This window comes from Cantharellus anzutake (assembly GCF_015039405.1).
Source record: "Cantharellus anzutake strain C23 chromosome Unknown EI90scaffold_13, whole genome shotgun sequence".
Classification (NCBI taxonomy): domain Eukaryota; kingdom Fungi; phylum Basidiomycota; class Agaricomycetes; order Cantharellales; family Hydnaceae; genus Cantharellus; species Cantharellus anzutake.
In genome coordinates, this window is record NW_024066963.1 from 702,488 (window position 1) to 729,348 (window position 26,861).

General features: G+C 49.3%; 8 protein-coding genes across 8 annotated transcripts; 3 read left to right on the forward strand and 5 right to left on the reverse strand.

Annotated features, from left to right (window-relative positions):
• Positions 1 to 2,829: 2,829 nt before the first annotated feature.
• On the reverse strand, positions 2,830 to 4,112 carry EI90DRAFT_3048094 (uncharacterized protein). The gene is made up of 3 exons (XM_039059599.1): positions 4,028 to 4,112; positions 3,961 to 3,976; positions 2,830 to 3,766 (listed from the first exon to the last, which is right to left on the reverse strand). The coding sequence occupies exon 3, from the start codon at positions 3,734 to 3,736 to the stop codon at positions 3,119 to 3,121; it is 618 nt and encodes a 205-aa protein (XP_038918597.1). The 5' UTR covers positions 3,737 to 3,766; positions 3,961 to 3,976; positions 4,028 to 4,112; the 3' UTR covers positions 2,830 to 3,118.
• Positions 4,005 to 5,317, forward strand: EI90DRAFT_3152992 (uncharacterized protein). The gene is made up of 2 exons (XM_039065835.1): positions 4,005 to 4,674; positions 4,761 to 5,317. The coding sequence occupies exons 1-2, from the start codon at positions 4,327 to 4,329 to the stop codon at positions 5,100 to 5,102; spliced, it is 690 nt and encodes a 229-aa protein (XP_038918598.1). The 5' UTR covers positions 4,005 to 4,326; the 3' UTR covers positions 5,103 to 5,317.
• A 420-nt stretch (positions 5,318 to 5,737) lies between these two features.
• Positions 5,738 to 8,939, forward strand: EI90DRAFT_3280077 (P-loop containing nucleoside triphosphate hydrolase protein; the record flags this gene model as incomplete). Its single annotated transcript, XM_039066728.1, has 12 exons — positions 5,738 to 5,992; positions 6,049 to 6,162; positions 6,224 to 6,282; positions 6,337 to 6,458; positions 6,507 to 7,206; positions 7,262 to 7,670; positions 7,725 to 7,800; positions 7,858 to 7,980; positions 8,040 to 8,281; positions 8,339 to 8,457; positions 8,513 to 8,663; positions 8,685 to 8,939. Exons 1-12 carry the CDS (start codon positions 5,912 to 5,914, stop codon positions 8,937 to 8,939), a joined length of 2,451 nt encoding a protein of 816 aa, XP_038918599.1. The 5' UTR covers positions 5,738 to 5,911.
• Positions 8,940 to 12,906: 3,967 nt separating this feature from the next.
• Positions 12,907 to 13,781, reverse strand: EI90DRAFT_325474 (uncharacterized protein). The gene has a single exon (XM_039066592.1). It carries the CDS (start codon positions 13,635 to 13,637, stop codon positions 13,149 to 13,151), a length of 489 nt encoding a protein of 162 aa, XP_038918600.1. The 5' UTR covers positions 13,638 to 13,781; the 3' UTR covers positions 12,907 to 13,148.
• A 321-nt stretch (positions 13,782 to 14,102) lies between these two features.
• EI90DRAFT_3048106 (uncharacterized protein) lies at positions 14,103 to 14,752 on the reverse strand. The gene is made up of 2 exons (XM_039059600.1): positions 14,651 to 14,752; positions 14,103 to 14,540 (listed from the first exon to the last, which is right to left on the reverse strand). The coding sequence occupies exons 1-2, from the start codon at positions 14,671 to 14,673 to the stop codon at positions 14,402 to 14,404; spliced, it is 162 nt and encodes a 53-aa protein (XP_038918601.1). The 5' UTR covers positions 14,674 to 14,752; the 3' UTR covers positions 14,103 to 14,401.
• Positions 14,753 to 16,610: 1,858 nt separating this feature from the next.
• On the reverse strand, positions 16,611 to 20,655 carry EI90DRAFT_3014634 (fungal-specific transcription factor domain-containing protein; the record flags this gene model as incomplete). The annotated part of the gene is made up of 13 exons (XM_039056801.1): positions 16,611 to 16,978; positions 17,049 to 17,168; positions 17,236 to 17,544; positions 17,697 to 18,039; positions 18,226 to 18,636; positions 18,699 to 18,733; positions 18,817 to 18,952; positions 19,009 to 19,028; positions 19,095 to 19,191; positions 19,258 to 19,654; positions 19,718 to 19,855; positions 19,920 to 19,949; positions 20,036 to 20,655. The coding sequence occupies 13 exons, from the start codon at positions 20,653 to 20,655 to the stop codon at positions 16,611 to 16,613; spliced, it is 3,024 nt and encodes a 1,007-aa protein (XP_038918602.1).
• A 561-nt stretch (positions 20,656 to 21,216) lies between these two features.
• Positions 21,217 to 23,959, forward strand: EI90DRAFT_2913417 (glycogen synthase; the record flags this gene model as incomplete). Its single annotated transcript, XM_039054497.1, has 9 exons — positions 21,217 to 21,288; positions 21,356 to 21,754; positions 21,845 to 22,304; positions 22,333 to 22,973; positions 23,034 to 23,108; positions 23,170 to 23,229; positions 23,283 to 23,615; positions 23,669 to 23,760; positions 23,815 to 23,959. The coding sequence occupies 9 exons, from the start codon at positions 21,217 to 21,219 to the stop codon at positions 23,957 to 23,959; spliced, it is 2,277 nt and encodes a 758-aa protein (XP_038918603.1).
• Positions 23,960 to 25,602: 1,643 nt separating this feature from the next.
• EI90DRAFT_3048122 (uncharacterized protein) lies at positions 25,603 to 26,738 on the reverse strand. Its single transcript, XM_039059601.1, has 5 exons — positions 26,633 to 26,738; positions 26,421 to 26,546; positions 26,254 to 26,349; positions 25,923 to 26,193; positions 25,603 to 25,872 (listed from the first exon to the last, which is right to left on the reverse strand). The coding sequence occupies exons 1-5, from the start codon at positions 26,722 to 26,724 to the stop codon at positions 25,681 to 25,683; spliced, it is 777 nt and encodes a 258-aa protein (XP_038918604.1). The 5' UTR covers positions 26,725 to 26,738; the 3' UTR covers positions 25,603 to 25,680.
• Positions 26,739 to 26,861: the final 123 nt, after the last annotated feature.

Genomic DNA, 26,861 nt, shown 5'->3' on the forward strand with positions numbered 1-26,861 from the left:
CACGTAATGGCAGCCCCACTAACCAAAATCAAAGATTCCAAAGGAAGGACAAAAGCGGGCGCGACCCGACTTTATAAAATCATCTCCACAGAATGCGCTTGGCTAGTGTGGAAGCTGAGGTGCAAAAGAGTCTTTGGTAACGAAGATGGCGAGGCCGGCAATATCCCCCCCCCAATGAAGCCATCGGCACCTTCCTAACCACCCTAAATGAAAGACTGAAGCAAGACAGATGCCTCACGAATAGGAAAAAATACCGCAAAAACGCAATATCAGGTAAACTTGTCCTACACACCTGGAGCGGAATCCTACAGAACGAGGCGCGCCTCCCTGAGAACTGGCTCAAGAGCAACGGGGTTTTAGTGGGTATACCCGACCCGCCAAGGTCAGGTGAGCCCCACACAGAGCATTTTATTAATGCCGGTGCGTAAAGCATTTCCCCGAGGTGGCAGTCTCAGTATCATACAGACGCGTCGTCCCGACCTTCCCGGAAGGACCAGCCTTCCCCCACAAACCCCCAGGCAATCTTTGCCCGCGAAAGCTACGGGGGTTCCACCAAAAAAAAAAGAAAGAAAGAAAGGAACACATCTCCCCATTCATTCATCGCAGCTTCGCATGACACCAGTTGGTGATACTTAGACAAAGAAGGATTGGTGCCATGATTCCGCTTCAGCAGTGCCTGCAGCATGCAGGGAGGACGGTGGGGTGGCTTGGTAGCTATACTGAGGCCAACTGGCTTTGGCTTCACGTGAGTGTGCAAGCCAGCCGCAATCGGACTGAACGACTGACCCCCCGCCTGTAACTCACGCATGCTGCCTGGTTAGAACTAGTCTCTGAACAGTTACTTCACTTCTTCGCCACTTGTAGTAATCTGTGCTTGCGTGAGTTCGCCCACCGTTGTGAGCCACCATCTGCTGTCTAACTTGGGCTTGTAGCCCTGCTTCAGCTTCGCTCGCCTCAGTTTTTGCACATAGATCTGATCTTGCGTCGCTGACTGCTTATGCCACTCGATGGAAACCCAGAACTTGCCGTTAGCAATTCCGAAGCACTCGCAGTGCTGCCACCATGCAACGACTCGACGAAGTTGTTCGTCGGCTCGCAAACCAAATTCCACCTCACGAAGCCTGAAGCATCCTCGACTTGCTGCCTGGGATGGTTGCCTAACCAGTATTCACCGTACCGAAGAAAGGGTCCTCCAAGCTCCGTCTTAGTGCAGGAGAGAAACCCCCGAACTCACTGATTCCAGGGGCTTCGTCACTCTCGACAATAACTATCAACCTTCGGACCGAAATGCGCAGAGTGGAGGCCGAAAACCAGTCTACCTCTGGGAATCCGATGCATCTCAGGAATGCAAGCAACCTTGATCGATGGCATGTTGACCGCTGCGCTGTCTTCGGTAATCAGGCATCAGGATAGCTATGGTGCTTGTTCTTTGGATTAGTTTGCTAGATTGCTATCCGCGTCTATGGCATCCCTGGTATTTTGCATCTTTCAGCCACGAACTGGTGCTCTATCCCCCTTATGGCTGGGTCAGGCCCAGGGATCGAGCACGATTTCTCACGCTTCTGGATGACATCGGGTTCCACACGAAGCCGGAAAACAATTCTATGTCTGGGAAACAGCTCGAAATTATCGGGTTCCTGGTTAACTATTTCGATGTCTGCCGAAGCGAAAGACAATTCATGCCGGCAACCACTGCGAATGTGGTTGCGGATCCTTGGGTATGCGAACTGAGCTTTCAATGTATCCCCCCTTCTAAACCCACACTCAACTCTTCCTACAGTAACATCGCAGACAAAACATTCATGAACCAATCGATTTGCGTGAACAAACAAGTGCGCAACGACTTGCTCTAGTTTGTGGACTCAGTGGATCATATGGAAGGCGTCCGGATTTCTGGGTGCCGAGTCTTGGGGATCCAAAGAAGGGGACGTGGAGCTTTGGTCTGATGCATGCAAAATTGGGTTGGCTTTCTGGGCAATTGTCCTCGCTGACTTCTCATTCAACATCTTTTACAACGAAGAAATAACTGTTTTCGCGGCCCTTGAATGGATAGCAACGCTCCTACCAAAACCTAAACGTGTTGCAATTCACACCGACTCGACAAATTTTTCAATTCGCTCCGTGCAACAGATCTGTACAACCTGACCTTGATGACTGCCATCACGATCTGTGTCGAATCACGATCTGTCGACAACGGTATTGACTAAATTGAGAATGTTCCACGTCGACGGAAAACGTAACATTATCGCTGGTGCTCTGTCAAGACGCAATTTCGAACTCGCGAAAAGTCTAGTGCCAAACATTATTATCATGCCTCCGGCGCTGCAGATGTCTTCGTTAATATCATATATCACCACTTTCTGCGACATTCGCAAATTCCCTGTGCGTCCTACACTAGACACGACGACATTCTATATCATGTTTGTGTGTGCCCACATTCAGCTGACCTCTGTGTCTTCTTACCTTTCTAGAACTTGCGCTGAGCTTGAATCCTACTGGCCCGATGTGCGAAATATCCGGGCCTCAAAGCTAGTCTCGCGCACTTTGGCCGGCTCTTCGAAGACGTTTCGAACTCCATCACGTAAACGTGCCCTCCCCAAGGATGATTGGCGGTCATTGCTCGGAGAACTGATGAACAATGATTCTCATCAATTGTGCAATTACCAGGCGATCTATCGTTAAATTCAACCCTATTCCCCCACTTTTCTCCATGCATAAAGCTTTAGCCTACTCCTTTACAAGTATTTCAAAACATTCCTACACGTTCTTGGTTTATTGGATGTTTGCGTAACACAGTCGCTTCGAACGATGTCGCTGAGCACTCCACAAATCTGCTATTCTGTCCGTGCAATGGCGTCCGCCACTGGCCCGTGCCCACTACCCGACTAGTTCAGACCAATTAGATCCCAAATGGTTCACAACACTGCACGACTTATTTATTGTTGGGAACCATGTATACCACATTCACAAACTTTTATTTACTAACGCGCGTAGAAAGGGATTGGATATTGGATTGTGAAAGAGGGGCGAGCATGGAGGCCCCTTGTACACAGGAAAGCAACGAAGGGCAATGAGAAGAATGCGTCCAGACGAGCACACTAGTTTAGTAAAGACTGACCTAAATAAAATGAATATGCGGCATCTGCACAATGATATTCATTGCCTTGAACTCTTCACTGACATCTTCATCGTTCTCCTTCAACATTTGACCGTCCTTATTCGGGATGTAAATTTTCTCATCAAGTGGCCTGACCCGCTTAGCCCAGTCTGGTGTTTCTTCAAAGACTTTCGGGCGTGCCTCGAGCTCAGAAAAATCAAGTACGATAGCAGGTGCGTCCCTGGGCAAGCCAGTCGCAATGCGTCGGTTGAAAGCGGCACACATCAACTGGGTAAGGACAGCAAGAACGGCAAGACGAACGGGGTCTGCGTCGTCTGCGTATGCGGGGTCAGGAAGGGAAGAGACGGCCCAGCCGGGGTGGGCGCAGCAGAAGTACTCGAGCTCGTTTCGGAATTGGACATTCCAATCGAGGATAAAGAACTCATAAAGACGGTAGAAGGAGGCTGAGGGGGTGTCGGGGTAGGAGCCACCGAGGAGACGGGAGAGGAGACGCGGGGGGACGCGTGAACGTCGGTAGGAGGAAGGGTGTGTGGCAGTGTAACGGGCACGAGCGCAGGAGCAATCTGCGAGGATGTCTGAGACGGTCGGTGGGAGGGGCTCGGGATGGTTGGTGGTCATCGGTGCAATTTGGTGCAATGTTGAATATTACAGCAAGGTGCAAAAAAATCGACGCGCCCAATTTGGATGAATGTCCGTGCAGGTCATGTGATAGTCATGTGATTATCCAGAAATGGCAGAAAATAAATGATGATCGACTTGCAGTTTCCTAAATAGGATTGATCACATGACCTGATCGACCATTATCCAAATCTGTTGCGCCGTTTGTTTTGCACCTTGCTGTAATGTTGTTCGCACCCACTGCATACTCGTGACCCAATCAATATGAAAAGTGTGTGCCAGTCAACCTACCTTCTTAGATAGTATTTGGGAGTTTGAGTGCACTTGTACACTAGTGGTTGTACTGGGGAGTTTTACCCAAGGCCCGAGATCAGCTCTGCATGGGGTGCTCGTGACTGGATTTTCAATTATCCTTATTGCCAGCGTGGAAGTACGCCACCTTGGTGCCACCGCAAGAACGTTCCATGATTCCTCATTGTCTTCTTAGAATCGGCTCTTTAACATAGACCCCAGCTGGTCTAAGACCGCAAGCTTCCTATAAATTATGCATCACTCACAACACTCCAAAGTCCGCACATCGCACATCCACCATGGGCAACTGTCTCTCAGCCAATGACACCATCACCCTCCGGGATCTGGTCCTACGACCTGGGACAGCCGAAGTGCAGATGACAGCTGCCACCATCAAGCAAGGTCTTACTACCGTTGCAAGCGTACTCAAAGCCAAGGGACTTAATGTGTCCATCATTGCTGTCGGCGGAGCCGTCAACACGCTGTACCTGCAGACCCGCGCGTCCACAGGCGATGTGGACTTCTTCTACCGCACAAAAACAAAGCACGAGGACGTCACGCAGCTGATTACAGCTGCCGACTCTGCGCGCAAGACATTGAAGCTCGATGATCAATGGTTGAACAACCACACAGCGCTGTTCATCGAGGTTCGTTTCATTTTTCTCCTTCCCACACATGAACCTTTCCTTGTGTACTGACGTATATGTATATTTTTTTCTCTTTATTTTTGCAGGAAGGCACGATCCAGAGATTGTACGACGAAGCCGTGACTCAGAATGATGTTGTCTTCAATGCCCCAGGGCTCAAAGTGTATGCCGCACCATGGCGGTACGCGCTCGGGGCGAAGCTCGACCGTCTGTCGAAAACCGGAGCGCGCCCGTATGACATGAGCGATGCTGTTGACTATCTCGACCGACTAATTAGGAAGCGAGGCGGGCAAGCACCAGTGAAGAGATCGGAGCTGAAGGCGTGGGCAAACGAGTTCAAGTTTACAGCCCCGTCGGATGATTTGATAAATAGGTTGGGAGATGAGTATAAAAAGAAATACGGCAAGGCTGGGATTATGAATGCGTAGTGGCTTTCCTGCTTTCCTGAGTGGAGGTGTTTGTTTACCACTAGGAAAACCCATCGAAGTGTTACGCCTGAAAGATTGTCAACATGGAATACTCCGCTAGCAGCGCTAATTTAGGCTATTCAGCAAAGGGACTAGATAGGGAACGGCTAGGACTGATTTTTATTCTATCTCACACGCCCAAGTGTCCGAGTACTTCTCCGCTTGCAAATTGGCCCAGTGGTTCAAGTGTTTCCAGCATCGAAAAATGAAAATGGTGTTGTCTCACAGCAGACGTTAAGTAGCTGTCAAGAATCTTGGCTTGCCGTCTTTCTTCTCACAAGCCTTACAAGAAATCGGGAAACATTGGATTTCTTTTCTCACCTCCAAAAATGTCCAGGATAAACGCGCTTTAGTTGGTCTGGCAGCATACCTGGACAGTCTCCGTATAAAGGCACTGCTGGAATATATGTGCGCTGTCCGTCATGGCCTCTCCATACCTGGGGCCGAATTCTCGTCTGTTAGGAGGCGCCTGCGAACATTCCGACGAATGCGCATTCATCCTGGTCCTGTGTTTCGTGCCGATTACAACCCAACGGCAACAGACGCAGGACGCACGGGTGGCTCGATCGGATGATGCCTTCTTTTGCCAGCAAGCTAGGAGGTTCATATCTTAGTGCAGATATATTCGATCCCCCTGCAGCAATGTGGGCGTTCATCCATTCTAAACTGGATGGGTTTCCGTGAGAGGAAGTTAATCGGAAGGCTTGGGTGTGACCGTAACTGTAACTTGCCTCCTGAGGGTGAACTATCAAATCAGTCAGCGATTAAGCATGTCACCTCCCTTCAAAGTCGATCCATTGGAGGGACTCGTACCACGCTATGTGACTGTCAAGCAAGTAGGAAATATCTTGGTCAGTCGCCATATTATATCCGAGATGGGGTTTCTCGGTCTAACTACGTATTTCAGCATGGAAACACTAATCCGTTTACGAAACTACCCTATTCTTCTAAATATAAGAGGATTTTGGAATCTCGAAAAAAGCTCCCGATTTTTACTAAAATCAACGAATTTTATGATTTGGTAATTTAAGAACGACATATTGCTCATCTCCGCAGCGCGCCAAACGTCTCTCTGCATCTAGCTAAAGAAGACTCAGGTCATGGTCTTGATCGGGGAAACTGGCTCAGGGAAAACCACTCAGTTTGTTATTCCACCTACTCCACCTCTATCCCAATGGTTGACGAGCTCGTGAAGAATACCTCAGTTTGTTGTTTACTCCGATCTGCCGCACACCAGAGGGAAATTAGTGGGGTGTACCCAGCCGCGCCGGATCGCTGCAATGTCTGTAGCGCGGCGCGTCGCGGACGAACTGGACGGTACGTGTCTCCATATTTTTGTAGCGCTGATCTCACAGCTATCTACAGTCCAACTTGGAAAGGAGGTGGGATATACCATCCGTTTTGAGGATATGACCGAGCCAGGAAAGACCTTCCTCAAGCATATGACCGATGGTATGCTGCTTCGAGAAGTCATGTCCGACCCCACACTCTCTCGCTATTCCACGATCATTCTTGATGAAGTCCACGAGCGCACCTTAGCCACCGATATTCTCATGGGCCTTCTAAAAGACATCGTACGGAAACGATCGGATTTCAAGTTGATTGTTATGAGTGCCACTCTCGATGCGCTCAAGTTCCAAACTTACTTCAGTTTGGAGCCTGGGAAGCTTGCCCCCTTGCTTAAAGTCCCTGGCCGCACATTCCCCGTTGAAACCTTCTATACGCAACAGCCCGAACCAGACTACGTTGAGGCTGCGATTCGCACAGTCCTCATGATACATCAAGCTGAAGAGCCGGGGGATATCCTAGTCTTCTTAACAGGAGAAGAGGAGATTGAAGATTCCTGTCGCAAGATCAGAATAGAGGCGGATGACCTCCAAAAGAACAACCCCAATCTTGTTGGACCCTTGGTTTGTATACCTCTATATGCATCACTACCTCCGATGCAGCAGCAGCGAATTTTCGACGACCCGCCACCTCCTGTGAAAGATGGAGGGCCTTCGGGACGAAAAGTAGTCGTTTCAACAAACATTGCAGAAACATCGCTAACAATCGATGGAATTGTGTAAGTACCCTGACGTTCAGCCTGCGAATCGCACCAACTGTAAGTCATTTTTCAGATACGTTGTTGATCCCGGTTTCTCGAAACAGAAAGTCTACAATCCTCGCATCCGAGTTGAATCTTTGCTCGTTTCTCCGATCTCTAAAGCGTCGGCCCAGCAGCGAGCAGGTCGTGCGGGTCGAACTCGGCCAGGAAAATGCTTTCGATTATACACCGAGAAGGATTTCATGTCGGAACTGGAAGAGCAGACGCATCCAGAAATACTTCGATCCAACCTTTCCAACACTGTTCTTGAATTGATTAAACTCGGAATAACCGACTTAGTGCACTTTGACTACATGGACAGTCCAGCTCCGGAAACGATTATGCGTGCTTTAGAGCTATTGAACTATCTCCGTGCATTGGACGATGACGGAGATTTGACAGACCTCGGGAGAATCATGGCAGAGTTCCCACTGGATCCTCAAGTCAGTCACATTGGATTTGTGACCCTTGCCACTTCTCACAATTTCGTCCATTAGCTTTCGAAGCTATTGATATCAAGTGTTGAATTTTCTTGCAGCAATGAGGTTCTAACTATTGCTTCCATGCTTTCTGGTATGTGGGCGTCCGAAGTAATCACCAGTGGTTGCTCACCCCCGTATGTCATAATAGCCCCAGCCGTTTTCATTCGTCCCCACGACCGACGCGCCGAAGCCGATGCAGCTAAAGCCCTATTTACCATTCCAGAGAGTGACCATCTTACACTCCTGAACGTGTATAACAATTATATGCATAGTAAGCAAAGTATATCTCGTGATTCTCGTTTTATATTTGATCATCTTGCAATTGGATAGATATGCAAGATAAAAAATGGGCATGGAATAATTATTTGGCCGACAGGGCGCTCACTCAGGCCCAAAACATACGGACACAGCTTAAATCCATGATGGAGAAGCACGATATTGACCTTGTATCCACTACGGACCAAGAGAAACTTTACGTCAATATTCGGAAATCCTTAGTTTGCGCTTTCTTCATGCAGATCGCGCGCAAAGAAAATCAGCGAAAGACGTATTCAACAGTCAAGGACAGCCAAGTATGTTCACACATGTCAATGCTGGTGCTAGCAAGGGGTTGATAGCTGTTCCAATAGCTTGTCCGATTACATCCTACTTGTGGCCTCGATTCGGAACCGGAATGGGTTCTCTTTAACGAATTCGTATTGACCGGCCAACCTTACATCCGTACGGTGACTACTGTACAGGGCGAATGGTAATTGCGCCACGGCACTGAAGGGATCACAGGAGCTTATTATTCACTGTTCTAGGCTGCTCGAATTCGCCTCCCAATACTTTGATCTCAAGACATTCCCCGACGGAGAGACGAAACGACCGCTACAACGAATCATTAACAAGAGGAGGGCCATCGTCATGAAGGACAATGATGCTGGGGTTCGCATTAAGAGGAGGAAGGCCAGTGTTCTTGATTGTCGCGACAAGAAGACCGCAGGGAAGGCCGGAGGTGGCAATAAGAACATGGATTCGACTGTGGGTGCGAACAATTCAGGTGATAGGAGGAGGGTCTCGAGTAAGGACGATATTAATAGCCACAGTAAGGAGGGAGTTGCGAAGAAAATCGGTGGTTACGATAGGGAGGGGGCCGCTGAAAAGGATGATAATATTACAGAACTTGAAGGCGACAAAAAAATTGGCACGCCCGATTTAGATGCACAACTCAGCCAGTTGACGATTTAGGAGAATGGTGCGCGCTCGTCGTTTATTTGCTGATGATCGAAAAAGGGCTGTGGAATTAATCATGGTCGCTGTAATTTAGGATATCATGCCTCCCAATTTCTTGGCGATGACATCGCAACACTCGAAACAGCACTAGTTGAGATGAATTATAGATTATTGCATGCGATCTTCTCCCCCCCCCCCCAGCCCCATTCGCAATCCTGCCCATCATTTACTCCTTGTCTGACCTACGTTCTCCAAAGGCACCACGGCGTCTTTCCAACAAGCACATCATCTAACGCATAACCCGAATGATCTAAAAAAGCAATCAGATCCACACACCTCTCAGCCCTCTCGATCGTAACTTCTATCCCAGTTGCCAATCTGGAAATCATTTTCCGCGGTGCTACAGAACATCTTCGAAACCATTTCATGAGTATCCCACCAGCGCTGCGAACATGAAGCCCTAAAAATCCTCCCTTACGCCCTTTAAGCTTCTAGACCGAGATCGAGGGACAGTATCCAGACATTCCCTATCCCGCTTCGGTCTTCACTGGAGACAGATGAGCAAAACGGTAGTTCCATTGGCTGGGGTTACTACTAATTCCAAACCGCAATCGAAAGTATTGGGATATAAAATAGGTGCCCTCGTAACTTTGTCGGTGGAAGGCAGGTGTTCCTAGGGACCTTGCCTGGGCAACATCATTTCTCCCCGGGTTGGGGCCAGCCCAAAATGGAGCTTGACAGGTGAGCAGCAATTCTGAATCTATCCCGGGGATGTCAGAGGAAAGGTCGACGTCCCACTATAGAGGCGCACGGGCTTGCGAGCCGCCACGGATTGCTCATTATTGCCATTTTATCATGATTGTGGATAGGCGGCGTTGTAGGCTTAAAGGCCACTCATCGCGATTGTTTTCACTCTCTTCAGTTCTACTATCGTAAACTAAGGTGAGACCGCACTTCTTGATGTTGAAGTTGTTGTACGCTGTGGACTACTCAACTATGTCCCACGGACAATACTTCTTGCGCACGGACTTTTCCCTACAGGATTGTCCGATGTTTCCGTTTATGGAGTCCATGTTGATGTACGCAGTCGAGGATGTCTTAAAAGCCACCTCGCGCAATTTTTCTCTCTTCTCTCCTCAGTTCACGTACTTGGAACTGAGGTGAGGTCTCTATCTCTTGAAAGGGGGTCTTGTATGTTCTAACTTTGTACATACTTTCCTAGCGCTTATACGCCGTTAGTTCATAATCTCAATACTAGACTACTTACTGAATGCCGTGTAACTATCTAGCGCTGACGTACCGCTAGTTTCTCGTGGGGGAGTGACCACGGTACACTGTGGAATAATCGGCTGGTGGAGTGGCGCTCTGATTTGAGAGTTGCCTCCACTACGGGTGAGAGAATGTCTCCCGTATGTTGCGTCGAGTCAGTCATAGCATCGTCGACTGCCAGTCCTCTCTACACGATCAATAATATCTTTCTCAAATGGAAAAATCTGGGTGATCATCTGGAGGCCAGGTTTGTATACGAGACCTGTTATTTCTTTGGGATCATGGCTTCGCTCTCACTGGCAAGACCACGTCTCAGTTAGCAGTGAATCAGCATCCCCCGATTCCGAGTCAAATGGCTTCCGTTCGCCTTCGCAGCATTTGCTGTTCCTCCCAAGAGTACGTTGCCATGGCCGCAGAACGTGCAGAGGCCAAGCCACCCCTCAGAGCACCTCGGCCCTTAGGTTGGGAAATGCACTACTATGTTGTGTGACTGTGAATCGATCATCAATACATCGTGTGGTTCGGGCATGCTGCTTATCTCGCTTGACTCGCGTTCTTGTGAAGAATTGGTTCTCTCAGACCGTTGAGTACGACGTCTTCCGTAGAGTCTCGTTCGTGAACAAGCTGTATAAAGAGAGCGCAATACGAGTAATTTGTGTAGGGTATCCCATTGACCAGTATTGGGCACAAGGTCAACATCGTGTCTCTTGACTTGTGTTCAAATGGTCTGGGCCCGACGGACCGCACTGCCAGACAAACTAATATCCTACCTCTGTCCTGTGTCTACACGAGTGCAGGGTTATTTAGGTACGTGGTAGCAGTCATAGGACATGCAGCGCCCACCCTGCATAGGTTTTCAGGAGACCCGGCCATGAGAATATTGATAGCTAAAGTCCAAGAACGATTATGGTGGGGAACCGGGTATGACACCCCGAGGTGGCATTCCATTAGTCATACGCTGGAGGAAAGTCGTGCCTGACAAGCTTTGTCATGTCACCAGAACGAGCGGTATATCCCCTCCTTCCAAGATATTTATGAGATAAGCGCTATGGATGCCTGGAGGCATATTACCATAGCGATTTCATCTGTGGTGCACCTTGCCGCCGACATTGCAGCGACGTCTATAGAGGCTGGTATCCTGCCTAGCAGCGACGTACTCGGCGTGAGCACCTCCCGATGTGCGGTAAATTATAAACAAGGTATTCCTCGCGAACCCGCCAATACTTGAGCAGAGACAAGGCAATAATCACGGAGAGGTTAATTGTTCCGAGCCGATTTCTCAGTAAGCCGTTCATCAGCACGGCGCGGCTGCAGATCCTCAAACTGCGGATCAGATCTAAGTAATTTAATTTGTGTAAATAAGGGCTTCAAAATTAAAACTAAACTAACCGTGAGCACTGATGCTGATTTCAACAGGCTACCCAATTCCACCAAACTTGTGACCCTGACTCGGAACTGGAATGAGCAACGAGTTCGAACAAACGTTCCATTTTAACATTTGCACGGTGATCGCTGTCCAATTTCAATGGCGGCATTCAAGCAATCACCGGCCGCGGCCTATCATTGTTCAATTTATTTTCGTCTTCCAATATTTTGGTCTGAGGACTTTGGGGAGATGAAACGGGCGCTATGAAGAGTCGTTAAGGCTGCGGAGAAGAACGATGGCATTAATGGCCGTAACAAGCGATGAGCCGCTGGCTCGAAGAAGGGCCGAAGGAAGCGAGAGCTACGATCTACTAGAGGCAGAAAGGAATAGAATAATTGGGTGTACAACTGTCGTTGTAGATTATTGTACACGATCTTGTGCTTCCCATCCCTCGGCATCCTGCCCAGGGGCACATTTCCATCATTATCTGACCCATAACGCCACTTCCATGAGACGCTGTTTCGCAGATCCTTCTGGAAGTTCGAGCTCTTCTATCCGATCCTCAAGTATCTCGACATCACGTTCGAAGCCTCTGCACCGGTTGCCAATCTGAACGACCATTTTCCGCTCTTCTAGGGGAAGGTTGTCCTCGAAGCCTCCCACATGAACACCTCGTCCACGCTGCTCTGCAGGGGGCCCCCGTTGTCTCCAGCAGGCTTCTTGGCTATCGAGAAACAGAGTTCGAACCATCGCGTTATCCGCATGCTTCTCATCCTTCCGCCAAGTGAAGGAGCGTATTTCTGATCTTCGTCAGGACAGAAAGCATTGGGATATAAAAAGGTGTGATACTTAGGGTGCTCTCGTACTTGACACGAAGCGCACTCCGCCTCCCCTTCGGAAGGTCTGAAGAAGCTGATGGTGATGGTTTGGGCTCTCCATACGCTTCATGACTTTTGGGATCACGACGAGAGGTATTCTTGGAGACTCAGATGGGAAAGAGCATCGTGGCTCGACTCGTTCGGGAAGGTAACCGATGACGATGAGCCAACGCCAGTTCTAAATCCACTTTCGGAAGCGAACGCAGTCTATTTGATCCCGTCGTAGGGAAATCGCGCTGGCAGGGTGCATCAGAATTACCATTATTATGGGAGGACGGCGGTCGGCTTTCCATCGGGTCAGTTCCAGCGTTCGATTCAAGCTCGTCAGCAGAAATGGAGGGCGGGATGAGAATTCGAGCGGCGTTGTTGTTTTCCTGTAATAAGGATTGTGTCTTTGAGGAAGGACGATGTTCTGAACTCAGTACCGATTGCCAACGTTCTTCTACATGATCTTCCCAGAATGAAAGTCCTTCCAGAAAGTTGGCCGGCCATCTGAAGTTCACAGATTTCTCTACGCAATCTATTATTTCTCGAGGGCCATGGCCAAATGGCGTTATCCGTCCATTTCACGTACGTGCTCGTGGACCCATCAGAACCAGGCTCTGGGACAGCGTTGAGATGCTTCAGGATAGACAAGAGTGTATTTGCTTTGCACACCCCTGCTCCACAGCAACGGGTCTTCCCACACCTTGACCAACAAGATAGCGTGTCTCAAGGAGATAAATAGTGCGATGTTGGTAAGCGTCGGACTCGGGGTTTATATTCTATACTGATAGAGGCTGGTAACCTGCCTAGGTTTATATATACTTTCCCTTTATCGATATAAGGCCCTCCAGCCTGCTTCGGAGCTCCCGGGACCTTATAAACCCTCCGAGTCTCGAAGTGTTCACTGTTCATCGTGACAGGCCAATAATCAATTACGAACTCCTTCACTGGAATGAGACCAGGAGTAACATCCGTCACCTTCCTAGCGCGTGGCGGTACCTCAGTGCTGAACGGTCGCCATGAATATCGGATCCGTGCAATACAGCAGTGCCGTAGAACCGACCCCGCATAAACAACCAATAACAACGCGTGAAAGCTGTCAACGACAGCGGGGTCCCTTGTGGTCGTTTTCAAAAAAAATCTGGGGGGGTCTCGATTTTGGCGAAACAGACTTAAGTAAGTCCCTCTCAAAATCGGCGAATTTAGTTTATCCATGGCCCAAGGCTGGTCTCGTAGATAATTGTCCTGCCGCACCGGCAAAATCAAAACCGGTTGATTTCAAACAGCTGTAAGCTTGAAAAATGCCTTTCGCACCTTCGCTGGTGCATATATTCCAGCCACCCCCTTGGGATCCTGCCTACCACCCCCTGTCAATGCGGCCACCCGTTCGTCTTCATTCTTGTGGCTAATCATGCCTTATCCTAGAGAGTACGTAAAACTCTGGAGATAGTGCGTTGGAAGACGCTGAAGTAACTAGTACCTACTCAGCTAGTGGCTCAATTATTGGACATTGAAAGTCTTGATTACTTAAGAGGAGTGAGTTTTTGACATAAAGAAGTTCATGCACTTAGTACACTGCCCCCCACCCATGACTTCTGATCTTTTTTTTCCGGGAGGCCTGGACTCCCAACACCTGACCCACCCTAGAAGCCGCGTTACCACGAGTGCGGATGAATTCCACCAAAATGGGAGGAAGGGAGCATGATGGTGATGCCATTATCCTAACGTCCGTGTCTACGCCCGTTGGCATATAACAGGCGTGTACAATGGGTTACATTATTTAAACATCATAGCAAGCTCAAATTTATCATCCCCACTGCTGGTATCCCATCCACAATCCCGTACCCAGTTCACTGGTCGCGAGTGTCTAGGATAGCCAGACCCTTCTAATCGCTCCTTGGAGTAAAATAGCACGCGGCAGTGTGAGTCAAAGCGCAAGCCCTTGGAGCCCCGCGTGGCACGTTTGAATCAGGTGGTCGTTAAGGTTGGGACATGGTGTTGTACGAGTAAGACGACGAGGCTATCGTTAGCGGCGGCGTGTATGGGTAGCAAGGAGGTGCATATCTAAAATTCTGTGGTGTGGCCATCGGGGGGTTAAAGGCGCTCCGTCGGCCAAGCCTAGAGGAAAACCATAGCGGCATAAGAAAAAAGTATAAATTAGAGGGACAGTGGAGAAGAAGGTAAAGGGATAACATGTTTGGCACCCACCACGTGCAACCACTACTTACGTCGCCTTAGCAGTTGTCCACATACATATCTCTTGGAACTCCAGTCATCAGACTTGAGTTGTGGACGAGCGCAGGTAGTTCCTGGACCACGACAAAGTGGACGTCCATCCTGGGGAATTCATCCCAACCAGTGGACCTTCGAACGCCGGTAATTGCATCACGAAATATAGCCAGAAGTAGCACTTGGTACCCAATGATCTATATATCATATTCGTAGGAGCCGACGAGTTCAAGCACTAGCTCCGGGGTTTCAGAGGAGAGGGTGCGTCCAGCCTCGCTGTTGACGTGGATGACGGAGATTGGCAGAAATTCATGATTAAGAGTGGGCGACTGTGTGGCCGCCATTCATTCTGGGAGGGGTGCAGGGGGTAGCAGTAAGAAATACTTCACATATAGGACCTTCGAATGTGGCAGTCGACTGATGAGCCTATCGTTTTCCAAAGGGCGGGAATATCTCAGCTCCAAGACCCTACCTCATGATCACCTCGCCTCATTAGTATGCCTTGTCAAAGTAGTTAACGGTCAGCCGTTTCAGTAGCGGCCAATTCGCCTAGAGACTGGCGCTGATGTTGTCGTTCGCATATAATACTACATTACGCTAATGTGCCAGCATTCAACCATCCCTAACTCTGCCCCAATATCCACACTCCCCAAGCGATATTATCCTAATATCGTGGTAAGGTGTCTGTGTTGCCCGTGACGGTTCCATGTTGCAGGGTCACGGCAAGGTGCTGGGACGAGGCTCCACAATTAGTTGACGGAGGGGCATGCTCCAAATCGGTCCAAATCGGTTCCTTCCACCAACGTGTCGATTATATGCGAGATATTGGGTACTTGCGCCCTTACCCGGAGGGCCAGACCATGCAGAAAATACTCTCAATCGCATGCGCCGCAGCTATCTAACCGTTACCATCTTGAACAACTCTGTACCAGCTCGCATATGACGTGATGAATCAATATTTGACCGCTGCCGCTGATATTGCCACTATTCTCACCGTTGACGTCACGGTTCTTCCCCAATTTACAACGAACTACTCCTGGTGGGTCATTCTAAGACTGGGGGACATAAGATAGTGAGGAACGGCATGGTGATCCGCATGTTTGCAACAAGGCACCTTTGATGGGTACATGTAGTCTGCATTTCGATGAGACTTCCATATTCGGTTCCAACAGATGTTTTGGTCAGGAATCAGGGAGACATACCAAAAACGACATGTGAGATACCCCTGTGCAGATTTCCCAATGTGGAGACCATTTCTTGATACAAAAGATAGTCAATATCTTGGGTGTATCGCACCATTAAATTATGTTGATCCACAACGACACCATAGCGATTGGGAGTGTGGGAGTGATGGCTGCCAGGAAAGTAGGCCATCAACCAGTTAGCATGGGATCATTCGCACTTAATCTTGGGCCAGTGACACGCGCCAAGGCTAACCACTGGCTCAGGTCAATGGGAATGAGAGTCGGAAACGCCTGAAAAGTCGAAACTCCGCATGCAGTTCCTCTCAGCACTCTGGCAATCATGATGGATCACAGCCAACCCAGAGGTATCCATTCCTGCCTTCTGCGCATGAGCACCTGGCGCCCGCGTGGCATCGCTTGAGGTGCAAATACAAGTTTCTTCCGGGGATGAATCGGGATAGTGGGGAGGGCGGCCCGCCTCCGCGTTGCATTCCCACATTCAATTAAAATGACTCAACTTCCAAATCGGACCATCTCGAGGTGAAATGTCTCCCTCAGTCGGAGCCGCGTCATCACATCAAATCGTTCCCTCCCAACATCAATAACTCCTGGAGCCTCGGAGCCGCATCAACACATCAAACAGGGTCCGTTCCTCCCAACAACATTAATCACCATAACTTCCAGAGCCACGGTCCCGCCATCTAATGGGCGGAGGGAATCTCGACTACACACTAACCCGAAAGGATCGCAGCAAGGGAAATAATGAGCAAGTACGTCATTTTTGCCAGGGGGATGGGGTTCGAGAAAATTGTCCCAACGGGAGCCCCAAAGACGCGAAAGGGAACAAATGATGAGATGCTTCGGGCACAATATCTGGCAGTGGCCCAGTCTTGCTCAAAGCAGTGTTCACATCCGTTCGCTGAATCCTGCCAACCGCTTGAACTGCACTCCCATGTTGACGTGATAAAAAAGGGTCGCTTTCTCCGTTCGCAGAAGGCGGTGAAGAGGCAACAAAGTGGTCTGCATAGTTGCCGAGGAATTCCTCAAATCCCTCAGGGATATTGAAGAGTTCGTTGGATAAACGGTCGCCAAAACTTAGATCCGCTTCGGCTGCATTGAACGAAACTCGAAGCATGGCGAGGTCTGATGAGGAATAAAGATATTTTTTTCAGTTAGACTTGCGTGTTTGTCCGTGGTAGCGAAGCATGCATACCAGAAGATGAATTACCATTAATGCTTGGTAACATGTTGCTTCCGGCTGATTTTTGAACGGACTCATCATCAATTCCGAACGGCGTGCCACTGTCGAATACAAGGGCTCCGTCAAGGAAACCTAGAACGGCAAACAGGATAAATGTCAGCGCCGAGAATCAATGACCTGTATTTCCTGCGAGACTAACCGGTGATACCCAACGCCGCACCTTCTGGAACGTCCGAAACCGACATGGTATCACTGATGTTGTTCGGGTCTAGGCTTCGTTCTGCATCCACGTTTATTGGTGTGCTTCCATACTGCGCCTTGTTGTGGTTTAGGGGTAACAAGGGGGGGACAGTAAGCCGCGTGTGAACTGTGTGTGGGGCCGGTCCTCTCGGGGAGCTGTTTCCACCAGAGTGGGACCTTGAACCATCGCCACCACTATGTCCGTGAGGTTTATGACGACACCATGAGGAAGTTGCCCATTGCTTCATGAGCTCGACGTCTCGAAGGTCTACTCAAGAAAAATGTGAGAAACCGTTCCCAAAAAATGCAGATTAGTTTTTCCACAAGAAAGCTGAATAAAGAGTAATCTACAACATCAGCGGCTGAAGAAAACTACACCAAGGCCGCAGCAGGAGATGCAGAAATGGTTTAAGCACTCACGAGTCAATCGGCTATCTGGATGGTTCCCTTCCCCAACGTCAAAATCAAACACCCCAGAACTTTGTTGATCAAGGATCCTCTTGACGACTCCAACTCCTTCCCAATAGGTACTCATCCTAGCGAGTATCTCCTTACATTTTCCGAGATTGCTCTCGCTCCATTGAAGCTGATGCATATGCACCATAGATGAAGTACTTGATGGGGGCTTCATCACTAACTCCCTCTCCGCCAGGAAGCCGCGCGCTGCCGCAAGGATTGGTAAATCCAAGAACGGATTCGCCAATAGGGAATTCTCGTCGACTTCGTTCGCTAACAGCACCATGTCGACAATGGAACGCGCAGACTGCAACGGGACAAGAGCCACAATCCCAGACCCCGCGAGATTGTGGAGGAAACGCAAAGGTTAGCGATCGTCAAATGAAATGAGAATGGGTGCAAAGAACTACAAAAAAGCCTCACACGAGGAAATCCGATAACGGAAGAAAGGCGCGATGGATCGAGCGCGCGGAAGAAGCGAATAATAACTCACCGAACGACTTAGGTCGACATTACTTGCAATGGGGAGTGTTACGTTGGGAGAAAAACTCCGCAATAAGGCAGGCCGTTGGAGAAGAATAATCACTGAGTGGAACATTAGATGCATCAATAGGAAGGTGGCGGCTTGATTGTCGTTTGAAAACCTCCGAAAATTCTGAATGGTGAAGACCAGAGACGGCGGGAGAGATTGGTAAAAGTTGACCATTTGGGACTGGAGTTCCGAGAGCTCCACATCAACGGGATGTTCGGAAGCTTTCCGTTTGACGAGATTATTCAGAATGTCACCCATCTTCCCACGCAGCTGCACAAGGCAACATAAATTCCCAAATACAAAGGATGCTGGCGGTGCCCTGGTGAAATGTTCTCCCACAGAAGGGTCGCAGGAGGGCAGTGCAGTGTCAAACTGGCAAGAGACAGATTTCAGTAAGACGCAGAAAGAGTGAACAAAGAGCCACCATTCCCAACCTGATTGTCGGGGATGGCGATAGGCCGCCCCGTACCTAGGTGACCATAAAGATAACGGCCACGAGGGTGTTTAGCTACGGCATCACCAAGGGCCAACTCTGAGATGGGAGGCACGCACCCCAGGAATTAATTCTGTCAATCAATACGACGGCCCACCATGTCAGCCGTACGGCCTCCCGATCCTCATTGCTGGAAGCCATTTGAACGGTGGTCTCGAATCCAAAGCCGAGATCCATAGCCATACCCACAGCCATCTGAAGGACGGACGTAATGAATGATCGATGACTATAATCTTTGAAATTGTACTCACTCGGCTGTACATCCAGAGTCCTGGGTAACCCGAAAAGGTGGTAAGAGATTGCCTTGAAGGTCAGGTGATGAAGAGGGGGCACTGACCGCTATCGCGCCCACTCCCAAACTCTGCCCATGCTATAAGAATTAGCGATTGAAGGATTTCCAGTGACGGCCAGGAGAGCATATGAACCAACAGTGACTGTCACCGAACATCAGTTAAGCAGTTAAAGGGGATTGGGGACTTGGCGGCATGTAATTAACATACCTTAGCCATATCACAGTAAGGTTCACCAGCTGAGCCCCTGGATCCCCCGACCAGAAGCCTCTCTTTGTCACTGAATCGCGCGGCGAGGCCGCATATGCAATTCGCCAGAATGGCGGATAATGATCCTTCTCTGACTTTGGCCACTATGGTTTCACGCTTCAAGAATGGAAAATGGCAGGCCATACGATCAAAGAAGAGTGTGATGAGGTGCATGAGGAATTCTGACGATGGATAGCGGATTCGCTGAGGGTCAAATAAGTCAGTTCTGTTGATCGCTGGCTCTATGGTTTTCACGCTCTCAATTGGAAGGCCGCCAAAATAATCTGCGTGAACAGGAAGATAATTGGGAAAATTCATGTCTAATGCAGGGCCAAATCCGTTTTTGTATGTGTTTGAACTGTTGATGGGGTTGGGTGGCGGTAAGTGATGGGTTCCAAGGGTAGATGTTAGGGCTACGCACTCGTTCAAAGTCCCCAATATGGATGGGGGTAAAGAAGCCCGTGTCTGCGAGGGCGTGGAGGCAGAAACATCGACATCTGAATCTGTGGCCGTGGCGTCGTCCGGCAGTGTGAGAGCATGAACTTGGGCCTTGCAGTACCTGAGATGACTGGAACGTGAAAATGGGCTCGATCATGACAGGGGAATGGGGGGTGGGGATTTACCCAGAAGTATTTGCCGTTGGTCCGAAATAACTGAAGTACAGACAATAAATTTTTGAGACGTTGCGATGGATGGTTTTCAGCTAGTGACTACAAAAATGCAGACAAAAATGGCTCACCGGAAGAAAGGGACTGTGATTCGTCTGAGCGCTCCTCGGCCGCTGACCGGGTGTGGAGGGGAATAAGTTTCGGACTGGACCTCGTTGTGAGCGTGGCTAGTGGTTGAGCCGAAACCGAAACCGCCTGGGCCATTTGGTTGCGGAATTGTAAGTGGGGACGAGTGTTGTCTTTTCCTTCGTCTGGTAGGCTCGAGATCCTCCACACCTGCGGAGCTCGCGCCCACTGCAAGGCGAGGCTTTTCCGACATCGACACGCCCCGCTCGGCGTGGTACCGATCCCTGTCCGAAAAGAGACATGGTGTTGCAGCCAGCGCGCAAGCATCGCACTTGGGCGATTCCCCGGTCTCGGACGAAGTGACACACTTGATCTTTTTGGCACGACTAGGGTCAGAGTAGGTGGATCGACAGCGTGTTCTTGGATGAGGAACCAAAGAAACGGCCGCGTACCACGAGTCGCAGGCAGTGACAAGACGCGCGCGCTTGCGTTGATTGTTCCTCGATGGGTCCGCATTAGGATCCTCGAGGATGAACCTGAAAGCTTGGTCTCGCATGACCTTCAGGAGGGGTAGTGGGACGCAGATGGAGAACAGGATGCAAAGCCCTGAGAGCCAGAAAGGCATGTATTGCTGCCAGCCGTGGGCCTCCGCATTCATGAAAGAGGAGGGCTCAATACATTTCTGATAGCAATAATTCTACCATGCTTGGTGAGTGAATGGCTGGATGTTGAATTATCCGACTTTAACATTTGCGAATTTTATCTCGGCGGAACGACAATGCGGCCTGTACGAAAAACCCATGGTTTTCAGTAACCGTATTAAGCAGGTCACAACTCGAACTCATTTCCCGTCCCGACCCGAGAAGCACGAGTTTTTTGTCTAGCCCAACAACTCACACTGATTGTCTTGGATGCAGTCGCCCTCGTTATTGAGCGAGGGCGATGAACAAGATTAGATAATACACGCAAGCTCAAGGTTACCTCTTTGGTGTACTGGTGAATCCCAGCATTCACGGTGTTAGATCCGGAAATGTCGTTCCATATCTCCGTTATTTGCATCCAAATAAACGTTATACTAGTGCTGTGACCAATCACGTGCTTATCGTGACCAAGCGTGTGAGTACTCTGCAGCCACATCGGCCTATTTGTCTTCCACATCACAATTGCTACCCCACAGTTGAGTGCGATGGCGACCCCCGTTAGGCGTGATATAAGGGATACCAAGCTGTTTGAATGTGCATGGGAGGTTGCAAATAAGGTGCCTCTGATTCCCCAGCTTTTCTTGGGAGCTTAAATTTCGGTAGCTTATTGCGTCAGTCGCGTAGGTCGGCGGAATTTACACCGTTCTTAAGACCAAAGTCCCTGTCACCATTAAGGAGTATGGTGATAGATACTGTCTTATTGGACCATTATCGTACAAGACGGCTCCTATGGAGGTCGAGGCTCTGGAACCGACCGATCCCGAGATGGTAGCCACTCTCAAGGCAATGCGCGACCGCGGAGTCAAAGTTCTCTACGGAAGATGGCTTATCGAAGGCGCACCTAGAGTCATTCTTTTCGATACTAGCAGCCAATCCCACAAAATTGACGAATGGAAAGGCGACCTATGGAACTTAGCTGGCATCCCCACCCCACCAAACGACAATGAGACGAACGAGGCAATTGTGTTTGGTTACCTTGTAGCATGGTTCCTCGGCGAATACACCATTAATAATGTCCACCAGGTGAATACCCTTATTTGACCAAAAAACAAACTCAATTCTTATTTACGTGCTTCCTCGCAAAATCGACGCTCTGCGTTGTTTTTGCCGAAGGCTGTCATTGCACACTTCCATGAGTGGCAAGCTGGGGTAGCTATTCCCCTCTGTCGTAAACGGCAGATTGACGTGACGACCGTTTTTACAACGCACGCAACGCTCCTCGGCCGGTACCTCTGTGCTGGTGCTGTTGATTTCTACAACAATCTCCAATATTTTGATGTGGACCACGAAGCTGGGAAGCGCGGTATCTATCATCGATATTGTATTGAGCGATCAGCAGCCCATTGCACCGATGTCTTTACAACGGTCTCCCATATCACCGCCTACGAGTCTGAGCACCTATTGAAGAGGAAACCGGATGGAGTTGTGCCAAATGGTCTAAATGTCGTCAAGTTCCAGGCCATGCATGAATTCCAGAACTTGCATGCTACTGCTAAGGCTAAAATTGATGATTTTATCCGTGGTCATTTCTATGGACATTACGATTTCGACTTAAACAATACACTCTACGCAAGTCACCCTCTGCCTTGCACCATTTTTAGACTTTGTGGACTTATCCCCATTTACCCAGATGTTCACAGCTGGACGGTACGAATACCGCAACAAGGGGGTGGACATGTTCATAGAAGCTTTGGCACGTCTCAACTACCGCCTTCAGCAATCTGGAACCAACACTACTGTTGTTGCATTCATTATTATGCCTGCGGCCACTAATTCATACACCATTGAGGCCCTGAAAGGCCAGGCTGTAACGAAACAGTTGCGCGACACGGTCACTGAGATTCAGCATCGCATTGGGAACCGTCTCTTCGAGCATGCAGCACGGTACAATGATAGCGCTCCCGATTCAACGCTTGTTCCCGACATGAGCCAACTTCTCTCGGACGAAGATCGCGTTTTGCTCAAGCGCCGTATCTTCGCACTCAAAAGGAACTCATTTCCGCCTGTCACGACACATAATATGGCAGACGACGCAGCGGACCCGATTTTATTACAAATTCGGCGCGTTCAGCTCTTCAATCGCTCATCTGATCGTGTCAAGGTCATTTTTCACCCTGATTTCCTTAATGCGCATAACCCAATTCTTGGATTGGATTATGAAGAATTTGTTAGAGGATGCCATTTGGGAGTATTTGCCAGTTACTATGAGCCGTGGGGATACACGCCTGCTGAATGTACTGTGGTATGTGTCAATCTGTTTGGTTTACTTAGGGTCGTAATGATGGCCTGGGTGATGGTTCAGATGGGCATCCCATCAATCACCACTAATTTGTCAGGGTTTGGCTCGTTCATGCAGGATCTAATTGAGAAACCCGAAGTAAGAGTGGCCCTTGATTGACCTAGACGCTTGATCATTACACCGATGTTCACTTCCTTAGGAGGAAGGTATCTACATTGTAGATCGCCGTAAGCAATCCCTGGAGGATTCTGTTCGGCAGGTATGGCCAGCTCTGTCACGGATCAAAAGCACCCACCTGACTCCAACTTGAAGCTGGCCGAATACATGGTCAGCTTCGCCAGCAAGACCCGTCGTCAGCGGATTAATCAGCGTAACCGTGTTGAGCGCCTCTCCCCTTTGCTCGATTGGAAGAATTTAGGTATCGAATACTCCAAAGCTAGACAACTCGCCCTTCGTCGTGCGTATCCCGACGCCTTCGAGAGCGAGGAAGATGGCATCTCGTACGGTAATGAGGAGGATTATTTCAGCGGGGGAACCTTTACTGCTGGACAAGGTGGAGGTGGAGGTGCTGGGTTCTCTGTGCCTGGAACGCCGACCTTCCGTGGCGCTGCCACCCCTGGTGATATGGGTACCCTTACCGAAGAGGTTCGTTCACTTCGTGCCGAGTTCTTTGGGTGGACACTAAAGGCTTGTAACAGATGCAGAGTCTGAGCACGAGCGATTATCGTGGCGGTGAGATATGGCACAGTTCCATCTTCCGGCCAGAAGATGAGGAAGACAGCTATCCTTAGTGAGTTGGTGTTGCTATTATGAAAGAAATCATCATTTATCATCATGTTCACAGTCCATTGGTTATGAAAGTTCGTACTCGAGCCAACTCCGTCAGATCCGGCGCCAGTACCCCCGGAAGTGCAAACAACAGGAGTCTAAGCGAGCGGGACCTCCAGAAGGCTGACGCTGCACTTAGTCACCATAAAGCCAATGATTAATAGATTGACGCAACGCGAGAGAGTTTTAGTATTTTGTTGCTAATTCTTGAGCGCCATTATGCTTAACCCTGCCTCACGGACGGAGCTAGGTATAATTATCCTCCCCATCCCTCATTTGTAGTTTCTTCACTGTTGACCTGTCACACAAGCCCGGCCTTCCTTCTCGTGTTCCTACACTGTCATTTAACTTCCAATGTTCTCTTTGTTTTCTGATCATCATCGCTTGTTCTCCCCCTCCATTTATATCATGGTCCAAGTGTCGCAACGATTCGGTTATCCATAATACCCCTCACATGGTGGTTTGCCACCCCCACCTGTTTCCTCTCACAATGCAAACCAATATTATTGTGTTCCATCTGATTTTCTATCCACATCGTGAAGGAGATTATTTGCGAGAATCATGAAATTTCCTTGCATGGGTACTTCCACAGAATTAGCAAGGGCGACATATCACACCGGAGTTTCCGATCGCCGTGCAAGTTAAGTAATTAAATACTCAGCGAAGGTGAATCAGCTTGTGCTTCGGAGGAAGGCCGATTGATCCTTCCCCCCAGCGACTCGTATCCCAGCAACGACTTGGTGTGCCTTTTGAGGGCTAGGATAAACAAATCGTGGGGAGGCAAATAGTAGCTTAGACAGCTTGCCTCGATGGAAGGTATTAGGCGTTTTAATTTTGCCAACACCACAGAGGGTGGGAAAATTAAAAATTGGTGATCAATGATCAGCATATGATTACTACGGAATAAGGGAAAAGATTCGTGATGATAGGAGTTGAGAGCGTCGCCTTCGCAATTACATAACGCCAGAACGGATGAAATTGAAAGCACTAGGACGAAGGACGACAAAGTCGTTGTTTCCTATTTGCGCAAGCTCAGTTCCGTTGGCTCCCCTCCTGGTAGATCATCACGTTGAATGCTCAACAGGTCCAGGCGCGGCCAGGAGGCCGAATGGTGATCGGTTACCCGGTATAGAATTGTCGGTCCGACTGGGTTAGATACTATGTATCACATTCGCATCTTAACTGATTTGGACGTGCCGAAAAACAGGTACGCTTGATGCCTGGTCCTTCCTGAGCAACATCGACAGCGACGTCAAGCCGCAAAAGCGTGGAGGCAGGGTAAATCGTAACCTCCCACCCGCAAGTTTCTTCGTTGTTCCCAGAGTGATGTACACTCTCACGCGCGGCTCCTCATCTTTGAGACCTGCAGTTTCTCGAAGTCGATGGTCCTTTGTTTAGCTTTACCATAAGGTGCAACAGGCCTAGGCATAGGTGTGGTCACACTGCGTCCATGATGGGATGTTCTGTTTGGCGATGTCAGGGTTGCAAGAGCCTCGTTTTTGTGGTGAGGGTCATTTTTGGGCTTCGACGTTGACACTACTCGAACTACGATTACAGTGCCACAACATTGGGCTTGGAGCTGACCCTCTCCCAGAACCAAAATATTTTCTGACCAGACCATTGGTGGATCTAGCGAGTGCTTGGGTTCACGGCCAAGAGTGACCCATCAACTACGATATTCTGCCCGTTGGTATACCATCCGGCTCTGGAAACTAAATATAACGCAGTACCAGCTATTTCCTCGGCACTAAGGGTCTTATCAGTGCACTCCGATTTCGAAACTTGGATCCCGCAATTAACTCACATTCCAGTTCTTCCAGACGGCACCGGAACTGTCGAACCTGATACTTTCTGGGTCTGTTCGGGCCCAAACACCTGGCCTTCACCGCCTGTCATTTCCGTCGCGAATAAGCCCGGCGCGATAGCATTCACTGTATAACTCCATAAGAGACCGAACAAGCCTTTTTGATAGTCTTCGGTATGTGCCTCGGATTTTCAAGCCTTTCGCTGCGAACTCTGTTGCAAGCATGACGTTCAGGTGATCCCCCGCTGCTTTTGAGGCGTTGTATGCAAACTAAGGAGTGAGGTGAGCTGCCTCCCCATGAGTTGGATCAGACCTCTTACGTGATTCTGAGCCATCTTGTAACTACCACTGATCGAGGTTATATTAACTACGCTTGCGCTCCAATCTCCTCCGACCTTTGACCCCTTGTCTAGCAGACCGAGGAAAGCGGTTGTTACAAAATAAATCGATGCCAGGTTGATGCTGAATAGCTGCTGCCAGTCCTCAAAGGATTCGTGGTCAAAAAGCGCCCTTCCAAGCGTTTCCGCGTCCTTTCGCTGCGGCGCGGAAGGGTCCCCGAACCATAAGGTCTTGGGCCCTACTTGTCCTGCACTTTCAATCCGGGATTTATTACAATATTCCATCCGAAAGGTGATGACGGGGATCGCTTACTTGTTAATGAGGACATCGAGTCTGCCGTCGTTTTCTGACCTGATCACTTCCACAGCATTCAAGATACTCTCCTTTGAAGTGACATCTAGATCAATGCTGCACAACTTTAAGCATATATGGCCAGGCAGGGCGTATGCGAATGCAGTCAACATCAGGTTCGTACTTACGGGATGATGCGTCCTGCCAAACCCTTCCCATGAGACTCAGCAGCACTTTCGATAACGTTCTTTCTTCTCGATCCAATATAGGTCTTCGCCCCATTTACGGCCAGTCCCTTGGCCATCATCAATCCACTATTTTAACGACCCGAAAGCAGAGATCGAGGGCAAATCGGAGTCGCGTTAATATTGTACTCATGCGGACGCGGACTCCAACACACATTCCTGTGCCTCCTCCCGTAACCAATACGACCTTCCCCTTCAGCCCGAAGAGAGCCTCAGCAGTCAGATTCTCAGCTAGAATGTGTGACATGTCTGGTATAGGAGCCCACTGTAAAGGCCTGTTGGTTGCTTACAAAAGGAAATGGTAAGTTGGATTCCGCAACCGTATTGAGGCTGTGGCGATCACCGGGCCGGGGGTATTTCATGCACCAGAAGCTGCTCCGTCAA

Coding starts and splice junctions, on each gene's coding strand:
- EI90DRAFT_325474 (XM_039066592.1), bottom strand. CDS start 13,637: ATGGATAAACTAAATTCGCCGATTTTGAGAGGGACTTACTTAAGTCTG.
- EI90DRAFT_3048122 (XM_039059601.1), bottom strand. CDS start 26,724: ATGTCACACATTCTAGCTGAGAATCTGACTGCTGAGGCTCTCTTCGGG. Junction 26,350..26,420: donor TTGGCAGGACGCATCATCCC/GTAAGTACGAAC, acceptor AAAGTTGTGCAG/CATTGATCTAGATGTCACTT. Junction 25,873..25,922: donor ACAAGATGGCTCAGAATCAC/GTAAGAGGTCTG, acceptor CTCACTCCTTAG/TTTGCATACAACGCCTCAAA.
- EI90DRAFT_3152992 (XM_039065835.1), top strand. CDS start 4,327: ATGGGCAACTGTCTCTCAGCCAATGACACCATCACCCTCCGGGATCTG. Junction 4,675..4,760: donor ACACAGCGCTGTTCATCGAG/GTTCGTTTCATT, acceptor TTATTTTTGCAG/GAAGGCACGATCCAGAGATT.
- EI90DRAFT_3048094 (XM_039059599.1), bottom strand. CDS start 3,736: ATGACCACCAACCATCCCGAGCCCCTCCCACCGACCGTCTCAGACATC.
- EI90DRAFT_3048106 (XM_039059600.1), bottom strand. CDS start 14,673: ATGTGGACAACTGCTAAGGCGAC. Junction 14,541..14,650: donor TGGACAACTGCTAAGGCGAC/GTAAGTAGTGGT, acceptor GTTTTCCTCTAG/GCTTGGCCGACGGAGCGCCT.